Here is a 15,121-nt window from a genome sequence, read left to right on the forward strand (position 1 = left end):
GAAGGTGTAAAATCCTGTATATGTGTGTGTGTCTATATATGTGTGTGTGTGTGTGTCTGTATGTGTGTGTGTGTGTGTGTGTGTGTGTGTGTGTGTGTGTGTGTGTGTGTGTGTGTGTGTGTGTGTGTGTGTGTGTGTGTGTGTGTGTGTGTGCTACAGCTATTCAAGTGCCTAACAACAGTGCTGTTCTCCCCAAGTGTGCGTGCATATGTTTATGTAAACAGTCCTTATTTCCCACGTATGTACTACATATGTATTGTATATGTACCCGATCTCTTGGTTCCCACTGTACTCTTATGAGTTTAAAATTACGTTCAAAAATTAATACACTAGGCTTCGCCTATATGCCGCTACCTCTAAATTCTATTAAATGCCAGTAAATGCTGCTTATTCTAATTCTGATAGCTCGAGGAGAGTGACCCCCAATTCCAGCTAGAGACAGGTACTACTGACCCCATGCAACTCAAACTAGGTGAATATTACTTGCGGCTGGCAGTGGAGTAACGTTGCCGGTCTGTCCTGTCCTAGAAGTTGAAGGTGTTTGATGCTTCTCGGTAATTTTTCCACTAACTTCCTGTATGCACTATATTCTCTAGCTCTTCTAATTTTTTCACTCACTCACTGTATTTACTGACACATCTATACATATCTCTTATCTCCCTGGTCTTGAGTCGCACTTATTCTTCAAAATACCCCACTGCGTTATTATGGCAACACTATTTAGGCCTGACACAACCGTTCACCCTTCCAATGGCCCCTACAATACTCAGCAACTATTTCCTTTGTTTTCTTTTCTGTGATCACTTATATTTCCTTTTTTGATTATATTTCCTTTTTTGATTATATGCACTCTCATGCGTGCACACGCCTATATCCCACACTCTATTCCTTATGGCACAGTCAGAAATTATCACCAAAACACGAGCTCAAACCGCGTGACTCCTCCACAAGTGTGTGTGTGTGTGTGCATGTGTATGTATATGTGTATGTGTATGTGTATGTGTGTGTGTGTGTGTGTGTGTGTGTGTGTGTGTGTGTGTGTGTGTGTGTGTGTGTGTGTGTGTGCATGCATGTGTGTGTGTGTGCATGCATGTGTGTGTGTGTGCATGCATGTGTGTGTGTGCATGTGTATGTATGTGTGTGTGTGCATGTGTGTGTATGTTACCTGTTCATGTGTGTGTGTATGTGTGTGTGTGTGTGTGTGTGTGTGTGTGTTTGCCTATGCCAGTTGTGGAATCCATTGTGCCTACTTCAAAGATTAAGGAAATGTGTGCAAAGTGGGTTGAACTGCAAACCTTTATGGATGAAAAGCATCCTAATACAGCTACTGCAAGCTGTGCTGGTGACTATTACAATGACAATGTTGTGGCCCATTTTAGGCAAATCTTAAAGAAACGGGAGGTACAGAGCTCTATGGACAGATTTGTTGTGCGATAGTTGTTGCCGATAGGAGTGAATGGAGACAAATGGTTTTTAATACTTGACGTGCTGTTGGAGTGTGAGAAAAAGTAACATTTATGAAGGGATTCAGGAAAACCGGCAGGCCGGACTTGAGTCCTGGAGATGAGAAGTAGTGTCTACACTCTGAAGGAGGGGTGTTAATGTTGCAGTTTTATAACTGTAGTGTAAAGCACCCCTCTGGCAAGACAGTGATAGAGTTACTGATGATGAAAGTTCTTTTTCAGGCCACCCTGCCTTGGTGGGAATTGGCCAATGTGTTAAAAAAAATGATTGAGGTGTATAAATGGAAAACAGGAATTAATAAAGGGGATGTAAATAGAGTGATAAAAATATCTAGCATAGACAGGACTCGCAGCAATGGTTTTAAATTGGAAAAATGCAGATTCAGGAAGGATACAGGAAAGCAATGGTTTGGTAATAGAGTTGTGGATGAGTGGAACAAAGTCCCGAGTACTGTCATAGAAGCTAAGATATTGTGTAGCTTTAAAAATAGGTTAGATAAATACATGAGTGGGTGTGGGTGGGTGTGAGTTGGACCTGACTAGCTTGTGCTACTAGATCAGATGTCGTGATCTTTCCTTAACCCTTTGACTATCGCAACCCCAAATCCTAAAGTCTCTCTCTGTGTCTCAAAATTTTTGAGAGAAAAACTATTTTTTCTTATCAAATGATAGAGAATCTCTTCCCAATGTTAATGACACCAAAAGTACGAAATCTGATGGAAAATTTGGGGAATTACGCTCTCGTGAAGTTAGCAATCTTGGTGATATATATATGTATCGGCAATTTTGCCCACTTTAACCCTTGAACTGTCCAAACAGATCTACGTTCACATGCATAGTGCTCCAAAAGTAGATCTACGTTTTTTTTTTACATATTTTCATTTTTTTTTTTCCAACAAGTCGGCCGTCTCCCACCAAGGCAGGGTGACCCAAAAAGAAAGAAAATCCCCAAAAATAAAATACTTTCATCATCATTCAACACTTTCACCTCACTCACACATAATCACTGTTTTTGCAGAGGTGCTCAGAACACAACAGTTTAGAAGCATATACGTATAAAGATACACAACATATCCCTCCAAACCGCTAATATCCCAAAACCCCTCCTTTAGAGTGCAGGCATTGTACAGTGGACCCCCGGTTAACGATATTTTTTCACTCCAGAAGTATGTTCGGGTGCCAGTACTGACCGAATTTGTTCCCATAGGGAATACTGTGAAGTAGATTAGTCCATTTCAGACCCCCAAACATACACGTACAAACGCACTTACATAATTACACTTACATAATTGGTCGCATTCGGAGGTAATCGTTATGCGGGGGTCCACTGTACTTCCCATTTCCAGGACTCAAGTCCTCCTATATAAAAATAACCAGTTTCCCTGAATCCCTTCATTAAATATTACCCTGCTCACACTCCAACAGATCGTCAGGTCCCAAACAACATTCGTCTCCATTCACTCCTATTGAACACGCTCATGCATGCCTGCTGGAAGTCCAAACCCCTCACCCACAAAACCTCCCTTACCCCTTCCTTCCAACCTTTTTGAGGACGACCCCTACCCCACCTTCCTTCTCCTACAGATTTAAATGCTCTCCATGTCATTCTACTTTGATCCATTCTCTCTAAATGGCCAGACCACCTCAACAACCCCTCTTCAGCCCTCTGACTAATAAACCATACCCCGGCTGGGATTGAACCCGCGGTCAGAGAGTCTCAAAACTCCATACTTTTATTAACTCCACACCTTCTCCTAATTTCCACACTCCAAATTTTCTGCATAATATTTACACCACACATTGCCCTTAGACAGGACATCTCCACTGCCTCCAACCGCCTCCTCGATGCTGCATTCACAACCCAAGCTTCACACCCATATAAGAGTGTTGGTACTACTATACTTTCATACATTCCCTTCTTTGCCTCCATAGATAACGTTTTTTGAGTCCACATATACCTCAACGCACTACTCACCTTTTTTCCCTCATCAATTCTATGATTAACCTCATCCTTCATAAATCCATCCGCTGACACGTCAACTCTCAAGTATCTGAAAACATTCACTTCTTCCATACTCCTCCTCCCCAATTTGATATCCAATTTTTCTTTATCTAAATCGTTTGATACCCTCATCACCTTACTTTTCTCTATGTTCACTTTCAACTTTCTACCTTTACACACACTCCCAAACTCATCCACTAACCTTTGCAATTTTTCTTTAGAATCTCCCATAAGCACAGTATCATCAGCAAAAAGTAACTGCGTCAATTCCCATTTTGTACTTGATTCCCCATAATTTAATCCCACCCCTCTCCCAAACACCCTAGCATTTACTTCTTTTACGACCCCATCTGTAAATATATTAAACAACCATGGTGACATTACACATCCCTGTCTAAGACCTACTTTTACTGGGAAGTAGTCTCCCTCTCTTCTACACACCCTAACCTGAGCCTCACTATCCTCATAAAAACTCTTTACAGCATTTAGTAGCTTACCACCTATTCCATATACTTGCAACATCTGCCACATTGCTCCCCTATCCACTCTATCATATGCCTTTTCTAAATCCATAAATGCAATAAAAACTTCCCTACCTTTATCTAAATACTGTTCACATATATGCTTCAATGTAAACACTTGATCTACACATCCCCTACCCACTCTGAAACCTCCTTGCTCATCCGCAATCCTACATTCTGTCTTACCTCTAATTCTTTCAATAATAACCCTACCGTACACTTTTCCTGGTATACTCAATAAACTTATTCCTCTATAATTTTTACAATCTCTTTTGCCCCCCTTCCCTTTATATAAAGGGACTATACATGCTCTCTGCCAATCCCTAGGTACCTTCCCCTCTTTCATACATTTATTAAACAAAAGTACCAACCACTCCAACACTATATCCCCCCCTGCTTTTAACATTTCTGTCATGATCCCATCAGTTCAAGCTGCTTTACCCCCTTTCATTCTCCGTAATGCCTCACGTACCTCCCCCACACTTACATTTTGCTCTTCTTCACTCCTAAAAGATGGTATACCTCCCTGACCAGTTCATGAAACTACCGCCTCCCTTTCTTTCTCAACATTTAAAAGTTCCTCAAAATATTCTTGCCATCTACCTAATACCTCCATCTCCCCATCTACTAACTCCCCTACTCTGTTTTTAACTGACAAATCCATACGTTCCCTAGGCTTTCTTAACTTGTTTAACTCACTCCAAAATTTTTTCTTATTATCATTAAAATTTCTTGACAGTGCCTTTCCCACTCTATCATCTGCTCTCCTTTTGCACTCTCTCACCACTCTCTTCACCTTTCTTTTACTCTCCATATACTCTGCTCTTCTTATAACACTTCTGCTTTGTAAAAACCTCTCATAAGCTAACCTTTTCTCTTTTATCACACCCTTTACTTCATCATTCCACCAATCACTCCTCTTTCCTCCTGCCCCCACCCTCCTATAACCACAAACTTCTGCCCCACATTCTAATACTGCATTTTTAAAACTCAGCCAATCCTCTTCAACCCCCCCACTACTCATCTTTGCACTAGCCCACCTTTCTGCCAATAGTCGCTTATATCTCACCCGAACTTCCTCCTCCCTTAGTTTATACACTTTCACCTCCCTCCTACTTGTTGTTGCCACCTTCCTCTTGTCCCATCTACCTCTTACTCTAACTGTAGCTATAACTAAATAATAATCTGATATATCAGTTGCCCCTCTATAAACATGTACATCCTGGAGCCTACCCATTAACCTTTTATCCACCAATACATAATCTAACAAACTACTTTCATTACGTACTACATCATACCTTGTATATTTATTTATCCTCTTTTTCATAAAATATGTATTACTTATTACTAAATCTCTTTCTACACATAGCTCAATTAAAGGCTCCCCATTTACATTTACCCCTGGCACCCCAAATTTACCTACTACTCCCTCCACAACATTTTTACCCACTTTAGCACTGAAATACCCAACCACAAGTACTCTCACACTTGGTTCAAAACTCCCCATGCATTCACTCAACATTTCCCAAAATCTCTCTACTCTACACTTCTCTCTTCTCCAGGTGCATATACACTTACTATAACCCACTTTTCACATCCAACCTTTATTTTACTCCACAAAATCCTCGAATTAATACATTTATAGTCCCTCTTTTCCTGCCATATCTTATCCTTCAACATTATTGCTACTCCTTCTTTAGCTCTAGCTCTATTTGAAACCTCTGACCTAATCCCATTTATTCCTCTCCACTGAAACTCTCCCATCCCCTTCAGCTTTGTTTCACTTAAAGCCAGGACATCCAGCTTCTTCTCATTCATAACATCCACAATCATCTCTTTCTTATCATTTGCACCACATCAAAGTTTTTTTACACATTTTCAAATGTAAAAAAAAAAAGTCTACTTTCTTTTTACATACTTTCAAATGTTGAAAAACGTAGATCTACGTTTGGACAGTTTAACCCTTTGACTGTTTCAGGCCCCTCTCTGAAACTGTCATTCTATGTCGCCAAATATTCAAAAAAAAAAATTATTTTTTCTTATGAAAATGTTAAGATTATTTTTCTGAGTGTTTTAGTCCAAAAAACAATTTTTGCCATCGGTACTTACCGAGATATAGAGCCGTGAAGTTTCCAGAAAATGAGCCGCGTATGGCAACAGCGGCGACTGCCGCTCACCCGGTAAACTTTAATTTACTTGTAATTGAAGGTTTTTTGTTTTTTTCACTATTTTATTTTTTCACATAACTTATGTGGCCTATGAGACCAAAGTAAGATGCAATGTATATATATACACTCGTTGTATACAACACAATAAGCACACAAACATAATTATCAATATATTGTTTACAAAACTTGTTTACAAAAACAAACAAACAATCATCCTCTTCCTCCTCCTTCTCATCCTCCTTCTCCTCCTCCTCCTTCTCCTTCTCCTCCTCCTCTTCCTCCTCCTCCTCCTTCTCCTTCTCCTCCTCCTCCTCCTTCTCCTCCTCCTTCTCCTCCTTCTCCTCCTCCTTCTTCTCCTCCTCCTCCTCCTCCTCCTCCTCCTCCTCCTTCTCCTTCTCCTTCTCCTTCTACTCCTCCTCCTTCTCCTCCTGATCCTCCTCCTCCTCCTTCTTCTCCTCCTCCTCCTTCTCCTTCCCCTTCTCCTTCTCCTTCCCCTACTCCTTCTCCTTCTCCTCCTCCTCCTCCTCCTCCTCCTCCTCCTCCTCCTCCTCCTCCTCCTTCTCCTCCTCCTTGTCTTGTGTGCGAGTGTGTGGCTTATAATTGTTTTGAGTCAGAAGTCGGCAGCTGTCAAAGTGACATATTGTCTCATTAGTCACTACCCCTACCGCCTGTCAAAACAATGGGGTCGGATGCTGCTTCCCCTCCTCCATTCTATCTAATTATCTTTCTCCCTCATTCTATATCTTTCAATCTGTCTCTCTTTCTATCTGTCTGCCTATCTCTGTCTCACAGGTACACATAAATACAAGTATACATAGTGTAAATTACCTAGGATAACCCAAGAAATCCAGACAAAGTGCTATACTCTGCTTGAAGATGTGAGTAAACGTGATGACACAGTCTTGTGGCTCTCTCTGAGACAGAGAGCTAGATGGACAGACAGGGAGCTTGACAGACAGACAAATAGACAGACAGAAATGTTTGTGTACCAGCAAAAACAAAGGGAGGGCAATGGTCATGTAATATTACCCTCCTTTACGCTCATCAAAGTCAGCTCTTATCAGATGTTATCTCCCCTTATCTTGTCACTGTCATGGGGTGGACTTTTTTTTTTCTTGCTTCAAGGGAACAATATTATTACATCTTCTTCTTCCTCCTCCTCCTCCTCCTCCTCCTCTTCTCCTCCTCCTCCTCCTCCTCCTCCTCCTCCTCTTCCTTCCCTCCTCCTCCTCCTCCTCCTCCTCCTCCTCCTCTTCCTCCCCTCCTCCCCCTCCTCCTCCTCCATTGCTTTTGGTCTCAAACTCCTCCAAATCATGAAATTGATCTTCACTGACACTTCCATCTGTGTTAGAGCATCACTTGGGAAGAGAAGAGTCCCAGATTTGCTGGGGAATCACATATTTCTTACCGCTAGACATGCTGAAAAATGACAACTGAAATGGCATTCCCACAATGCACCACTGGCTCCCCGATTTTTTTTATATGGTGCACACTGACCATGGAGACCCATTCTCTCACATGTGGGCCTACCAGCTTTCTCCTGCTTGATTTGAAGCTGCTAGAATTTATGCGTATAAATACGTCAGAAACATTGGCTCGTAAGTCGTATTTATACGTCGGAAACAGTCAAAGGGTTAAGGGTTAAGCCCTATTTTCAGCCAATTCCACTGTTCCAGTCAACCAAACTCATAGCTATTTCTTTAGAACTCCATTTGTTATATTGACTGAGTACAAGAAACTGCCCATTTATCAATTTCAACTACCCAGTAAAGTGGTCAGAATTTGGCAATTTGGCCAATTTCATGCAAATTAAAAAAGAAGCCAATTTCAAAACAGGGTCCAGAATGAACAATGCAGACATTCCTGGCACTAAAATAACATTTTCTCTGTTTATCAGTCACGTCTCCAGGCCCCTCTTACATTACTCCTGCTTTCTATTTTAAATTTTTATTCACACAAAAAATAGAAGATTTACTATTATGCAGACTACTGCATTATTGTAATAATTGTATAAATAATGTCGACCCATTCGTGACTGCATATTAGAATGGCTAATTGGACACTTATTGGACAATGACATCATTTGTTTACTCTTGAACATCGGCAAAAATTGAACACATCTGCTACTTTGAGCTCAATTTCAAGGTCCTTTTCACCATGAAACCAATCAAAATCATCTCTATTTCTGTAACGTCTTCCATTCTATCAAATGAGACCAAGAAAACGAGAGTACAACCATAAATACCATATGAAAATACACCTCAAAGTCGGAGTTTTAATTCAAAAACACGGTCAGTTTTTTTATCTCATTATGCACTGCATGCTGCAGGATTTTTTTATACTGTGCACACTGATCACACAGACCCATTCTCTCACATGTGGGCCTACCAGTTTTCTCCTGCTTGATTTGAAGGCACTAGAATTTTGGAGTATGAATATGTCAAAAACACTGGCTCGTAAGACATATATATATGACTGAAACAGTTAAAGGGTTAAGTGAATGTGACTGACCTGACTAGGTCAAGGCATTGACTTAAGCTGGTGGGAGAATTGAACTTGCCTCGCATGGGCCAGTAGGCATGCTGCAGTGTTCCTTCTTTCTTATGTTCTTATGAGTAATGCACGTATGTCTGGCAGTGATAACTGATAAAAAAAAAGTGGTACAACAGCTTCAGAGCCCCACCCTGGGTATATGAGGTTACATGTTCCAACTGTCTGGGTATGCAGACCCCTGTGCAATACCTGAGAACCTCCTTAGAGCCAGATGGAATTTTCCATCTGTGTCATGTCAGCGCTCAAAAGAAGCTTAGGATTCTGGAGCTTTTCGAATTTTGGAAAAGGGATACTCAACCTGTAAAAGCAAACATTAGCTAAACAAATTAAACACACCTTAAGTGTTTTTTTCTTTTTTTGGTTTTTCTTTCTTTTTGGGTCACCCTGCCTTGGTGGCAAATGGCAGTGTTTTAAAAAAAAAAAAAGCACTTCAAAACCTGGCCTTACCTATGGTACATTACCAGTCATCCAAGATGTTATCCATAACAATGGGATAACACCTGGGTACATGGTAATGATTCACCACTACATAAACATGGGTAGAAGGCATCAAAATTATTATACTGAAGGGGAGGCACTAAACACACAGGGGTCATACAGCTCCTAGGGAAGGGGGGGGGCTAATCAGGTTTGATCTGAGAAAGGGAAGATGTGTGTCCAATTCCTAGAATCAAAAGAACTTCCAAGTGTATGGAAAGATGCCCAACGTCTCCACCCACCTCACATGATCACTTTCATTAAGTTACATATATTGGTTGTAGAACTGTGTTATAATATAAATATATACAAAATTCCAATGAGATTTCTTTAATCAACACAAAGTTATTTAATGATTAACTCCTTTTTAACTACACTTCAAATTCAACCACTGCCTAGCTTTTAAATTCTGAAGTCTAATGATGAAGACTCCTGAAATACTGTACTTTATTAATAATAAAGTCATTTCAACAATTACAGTTTTAAATAGTGTACAGTAGCATAATTGTTTTTATGTGCCTCTTCCAAAATGCTAATGAAGTATTCACTTGCAAATAAACATATGTTGTAGTTTCATCTATCAGTGTATTGTGCCCATGTGTCCTCTAGTATAATGATGCTTTTTACACTACTCTCACACACTGCAATAAGTTTATACTGACTCAATAATACTTACTGTGGCATAATCTCATCTAGATTTTGAAAAGTACCTACATAGAAAATACTGTGAATCAAATATCTTAAGATAGAGCACTCTTGACGTGTTGTTGTAATATACTGAGGAGCCTGGCCATGTGGCATTATTCAGATTAAAGTTGCCACCTTTGGGATAACCCAAAAACTTAGATACACTATCTGAAAATTGCTAGACAAAAAAAAAATTATACACAATATAAAAAAGAATTAAGAGTAATCAAAAACTATTTAACTAATTATTTAAATAATTACAATATAGAAAATAATAGCATACATTCTCTAATTCAACACCCTCTATAATAGCAGCATTATCTTATCAACTTAAAAAAGTAAAACCCTTATCTCTGCACAACATACAATAACCTATGGTTCCCACATCACACCAGTGAAACTATAAACCTGTTTAATTTTAAAATACAATAAATAATCTACAGGTCTACCAATTTTCTTTTAATACTTTTGTCAGAGACTATAGTATTTCTCAGTTTGCCAGTATGAGAGATTGAAATACTATTAATTTCAATGACCATCTCCCACCAAGGAAGAGTGACACAAAGAACAAAACATGTTCATCATAATTCATTCAACTGCTGTCTTTCCAGAAGTGTGCACACCTGGAGTATACCTGGAGGGTGTTTTGAGGGTCAATGACCCCACAGCCCAGTCCATGACCAAGCCTCACAGTGGATCAAGGCCTGATCAGCCAGGCTGTTACTGCCAGCTGCATGCAAACCAATGTATGAACCACAGCCCATCTTGTCAGGTACTGACTTTAAGTACCTGTTCAGCTCTCTCTTGAAGACAGCTAGGATTCTATTGGTAATCCCCCTTATGTATGCTGGGAGGCAGTTGAACAATCTTGGGCTTTGATACTTATTGTGTTGTCTCTTAGTGTACTCAAGGCACCCATGCTCTTTACTGGGGGAATGCTGCACCACCTGCCAAGTCTTTTTGCTTTCATAGGGAGTGATTTCCATGTGCAGGTTTAGGACAAGATCCTCTAAGATTTTCCAAGTGTATATTATCATGTATCTTTCTTGCCTACATTCCAAGGAGTACTGGTCAAGGGACTTCAACTGTTTCTAGTAACTGAAGTGCTTTATTGTACTTATACATGAAGTGAAATTTCTCTGTACATTCTCCAGGCCTGCAACTTTGCCAGCATTGAAAGAGTCCATTAGTGTACAGCAGTACTCCAACCTAGAAAGAATAAGCAATTTGAAAAACAAATATCATCATTGGCTTGGCATCCCTTTTTTTGAATGTTCTCATCATCCATCCATCCTATCATTTTCCTAGCAATGTGGTAGAGACATTGTTGTGATCTCTGAAAATGAGATTCTCTGATATTATCACTCCCAGGTCCTTTACATTAGCTTTTATATTCCAAGTAATTGAAATTTGTCCTCAGTGAACTTCATACCATTTTCTGAGGCCCATCTAAAGACTTTGGTTATGTCCGCTTGAAGATTTGCAGTATCCACTGGTATCGTCAACAAAGGAGGACATGGTGCTGCAGCTTACATCTCTGTCTATATCAGATATAAGGAAGAGGAAAAGAATGAGAGTGTACTGTGCCTTGTGGAACAAAGCTTTTCACTATAGCTGCCTCTGACTTTACTCTGTTTACTACTACTCTTTTTGTTCCATTGGTAAGGAATTTATACATCCATCTACCCACTTTTCCTGTTATTTCTTTTACCATGCATTTTGTGTGATATTACACCATGACTGCACTTGTTGAAGGTTTTTGCAAAGTCTGTGTACTACATCTACATTTTATTTGTCCTCCAGTGAATCCAAGACCATGTCACAGTGGTTTAGTAATTGTGAAAGGCTGAAGTGACCTGTTCTAAACTTATGCTGCCCTGGATTGTACAATTGTTGGATGTCCAGGTAGTTGGCAATCTTGCTTTTTAGAACCCTTTCAAAGATCATTATGATGTCGGACATGAGTGCTATTAGTCTAATTATTTGCAATTACTTTACTGTGACCATTGTGTAGTGGGGCTTTGTCTGTTGTTTTTAGTGACTGAGGGATAATCCCCCTCTTCATAGAATACTGAAGGCACATGAAAGGGGTTTCTTGCAGTTCTTGATGAACACGGAGTTCCAAGAGTCTGGGCCTGGGGCAGAGTGAATGGGCATGTCATTTATTGCTTTTTCAAAGTCCTGTGGTGTTAGGATTATATCAGAGATTCTGGAAGTAACCAAATTTTGAGTCTCATTAAAAAAAAAAATTCATTTCGATTGTGTACCCGCTTGTTGAGCGGTGAGGCAGCGGTGATGACAACAACGGCTGCTCCCATATCTTTGCAGTCCCCTGGCCCTACATCAGCTTTCATTATGGCCTAAATGCTTGTACTGCTGCACTGACCCACATGGAACCAGTAATGACCAAAAAAAGCTGCTAGTGATGTAGACAAGCTGACCATTTTTAACTAGAAGAGGACTGCCTGGCATACCAAACACAAGCCTTCTGCCAGACATAACACCAGCCAAGCAACAGTTACCGCTACAGTAAATCCATATCAACTACACTAGTGTTCTCATGGGACACAAAAACAGAAGAAATAACTCCAACCAAGACATACACCAAACCTCCTAGGAAACTGCTACCCATAATGTCTACCCTGAAGGATGCCAGCACACCTTCCACCCCCCTCACCCTCACCCAGACCAACATAACAACAACAATGGCGGACAACTCCAAAACTATCTCGGGATTCCCTCAACATTCACCCTCATCCACGTCTCACACCCAAGCTGACTTCTCTTCTTCGACTATGGCTAACACTCAAGATCTCTTCACTCCAAACAGCATCATCGACTACAACTCATCAACACCCACAGGTATAGCCCAGGTATGAAGCCCTCAACAACGACTTGACATCATTGATAAAATTCTCCAGGAAAATAGTATATGAAATGGCAAAATGAAACCTATGAAAAACTAATTAGTGACCTAAAGCACTCTCTATTTACCCAAAACACAAGGATTAGTGATCTAGAGTGCCATCTAATGACAGAAAACTCAAAGATTAGTGAACTAGAAAGTAAACTGACAACCTTAACAAACTCATCCAGGCAACACAAAAACCTGCAATCAACTGTAGACACAAATACTAAGCAAATAGATTCCCTCGCCACCAAGCTGTCAGAAGCTACACATGATTGGAAGTTAAACATGGAATCCCAATGGAGTGCATGCTTCCAGTATCAAAGGGATATGACTGAACAAGACAAGCTCCTAGATTCTGTCATTTTAACTTACCATCAGATAAAAACCATGACAATTGCACTAACAAAGCACTTTGGCTAATAAAAGATGAGATACAAATTAACATTGAAACCAGCCATATCAAGGAGGCCCAACTGCTAGGCAGGCCGGGTCAACAGCAAAGTGTTATGTTAAGATTCAATTCCACTGCTGTAAAAAAGGACCTAATAAGTTCCTCTATCAAGAAAAAGAATAACCTGTATATTAATGAGTGCCTAACTAAAAAGCGACAGAACCTACTATACAGACTCCAAAAACTTAAACGTGATAACAATGTAGCAATCAAACAAGTGTTTTATGCGTGATGGCATTATCATGGTAAAATTATCAGACTCGGGTCATAGGTTTGAAATAACAAATGAACAAGAGCTAGCATATTTCCTCACAGTCACTGGTTTGACTAAATCTTGTTAAGCCTTATATCAATATAATATCAACCATGTGTATAGTGCTGTAGTACGGTACAGTATACCCTGTCCTTTTATTTGTCTGACTATTTGTCATAAGTGATTATTTACGATATTATAAGTGTCTGTTTAACTATATTCTTAACCCTTTCAGGGTCAAGAGGCCCTCTCCTAAACTTGTTCTCAAGGTTGAAAACTTTTCGAAAAAAAAAAACAATTATTTTTTCCTATGAAAAGACAGAAAATCTTTTGCCGATCTTAATGACATCAAAGTATGAAATTTGATGGAAAACTTACGGAATTATGCTCTCGCAAGGTTAGCGGTCTCGACGATGTTTACACATCGGCGATTTCGCCCACTTTGAGCCCTATTTTCGGCCAATTCCAGTGTACTAATCGACAAAAATCATAACTATTTCGCTAGAACTTCATTTTTTCTATAGAATGAGTACAAGAAACCACCCATTTACCGATTTCAACTATACAATAAAGTGGTCAGAAATTAGCAATTTTACCAATTTCACACAAATTTCAAAAGATGCCAATTTCCAAACAGGGTCCAGAATAAACAAGACAGACATTCCTGGCACTAAAATAACATTTCCTCTGCTCATTAGTCACGTCCCCAGGCCCCTCTTACATTTCTTTTGCTTTCCACTTTGAAATTTTATTCTCACAAAAAATAAAAGATTTACTGTTATGCAGACTACTGCATTAGTGTAGAAATGGTATAAATAATATCAGCGCACTTGTGAAAGAATATTAGACTCACCAGTTGATGTGTATTGGACGTGTGGCATGATTTGTTTACTTTTGAACTTTGGCAAAAATCGAACATTTCTGCTACTTTGTGCTCAATTTCAAGGTACTTTTCATTGTGAAACCAATCAAAATCATCTCAATTTCTGTAATATGTCTTCCATTCTATAAAATGAGACCAGGAAAACTAGAATACAACCATAAATACCATATGAAAATACAGTGCAAAGTCGCTGTTTTAAACCAAAAACTAGGTCAAAGTTTTCTTTTCTCATTACACAATGTGTGCTGCAGGATTTCTTTTATAATGTAGACACTGACCACATAGACCCATTCTTTCATATGTAGGCCTACCAGCTTTCTCTCGCCAGATTTGAAGGCGCTAGAATTTACACGTACTAGTACGTCAATAACCCTGGTGAGTAAGCCGTACTAGTACGTCGGAAACCCTGAAAGGGTTAATAGTGTGTTACTTAGTATCATTTAGGTGCTAAAAAAAAAGGCACTAAACCAAGTGCTGAAGAGAAAACTTCTCAGTGAATCTTATACCCAGTGCCTCATACATTTTTAGCTTTAATATTAATTTTAACCCATATTTTCATATTTGTTAGTGAATAACAGTAACTGATTTTCAGTTACCTAGACACATAAGGTGCTAATTCAGGTGCTAAATTGTTATATTTTCTTTGTTTTATTTTTATATTCAGTAGCTCCTTTATTTTTAGCTTTAAAATAATTATCTTAAGTCCATATATTCATATTTGTTAGTGGTTAACAGCAAATGTTTTTTTGTTT

At 39.4% G+C, this 15,121-nt stretch overlaps 1 protein-coding gene and 1 long non-coding RNA gene across 17 annotated transcripts in view; both read right to left on the minus strand.

Moving 5' to 3' along the window:
* LOC138853721 (uncharacterized) overlaps positions 1-15,121 on the minus strand; it is a 181,990-nt gene that overhangs the window by 133,831 nt on the left and 33,038 nt on the right. The window lies entirely within an intron of this gene.
* The window catches only part of LOC128692831 (glycoprotein-N-acetylgalactosamine 3-beta-galactosyltransferase 1), a 151,035-nt gene that overhangs the window by 101,914 nt on the left and 34,000 nt on the right, over positions 1-15,121 (minus strand). For 2 of the 16 annotated variants that reach the window (XM_070091972.1, XM_070091960.1), the window contains exon 1: positions 9,861-9,994. The exons of 13 other annotated variants lie outside the window; for them this stretch is intronic. In XM_070091972.1, coding sequence (XP_069948073.1) covers positions 9,861-9,876 — 16 coding nt within the window. In that variant the 5' untranslated portion in view covers positions 9,877-9,994. Of the gene's footprint in view, positions 1-9,860; positions 9,995-15,121 lie in introns of those variants that run through there. One more of the 16 variants, XM_070091971.1, reaches the window with a different exon arrangement.

This window comes from Cherax quadricarinatus, chromosome 38 (assembly GCF_038502225.1).
Source record: "Cherax quadricarinatus isolate ZL_2023a chromosome 38, ASM3850222v1, whole genome shotgun sequence".
Classification (NCBI taxonomy): domain Eukaryota; kingdom Metazoa; phylum Arthropoda; class Malacostraca; order Decapoda; family Parastacidae; genus Cherax; species Cherax quadricarinatus.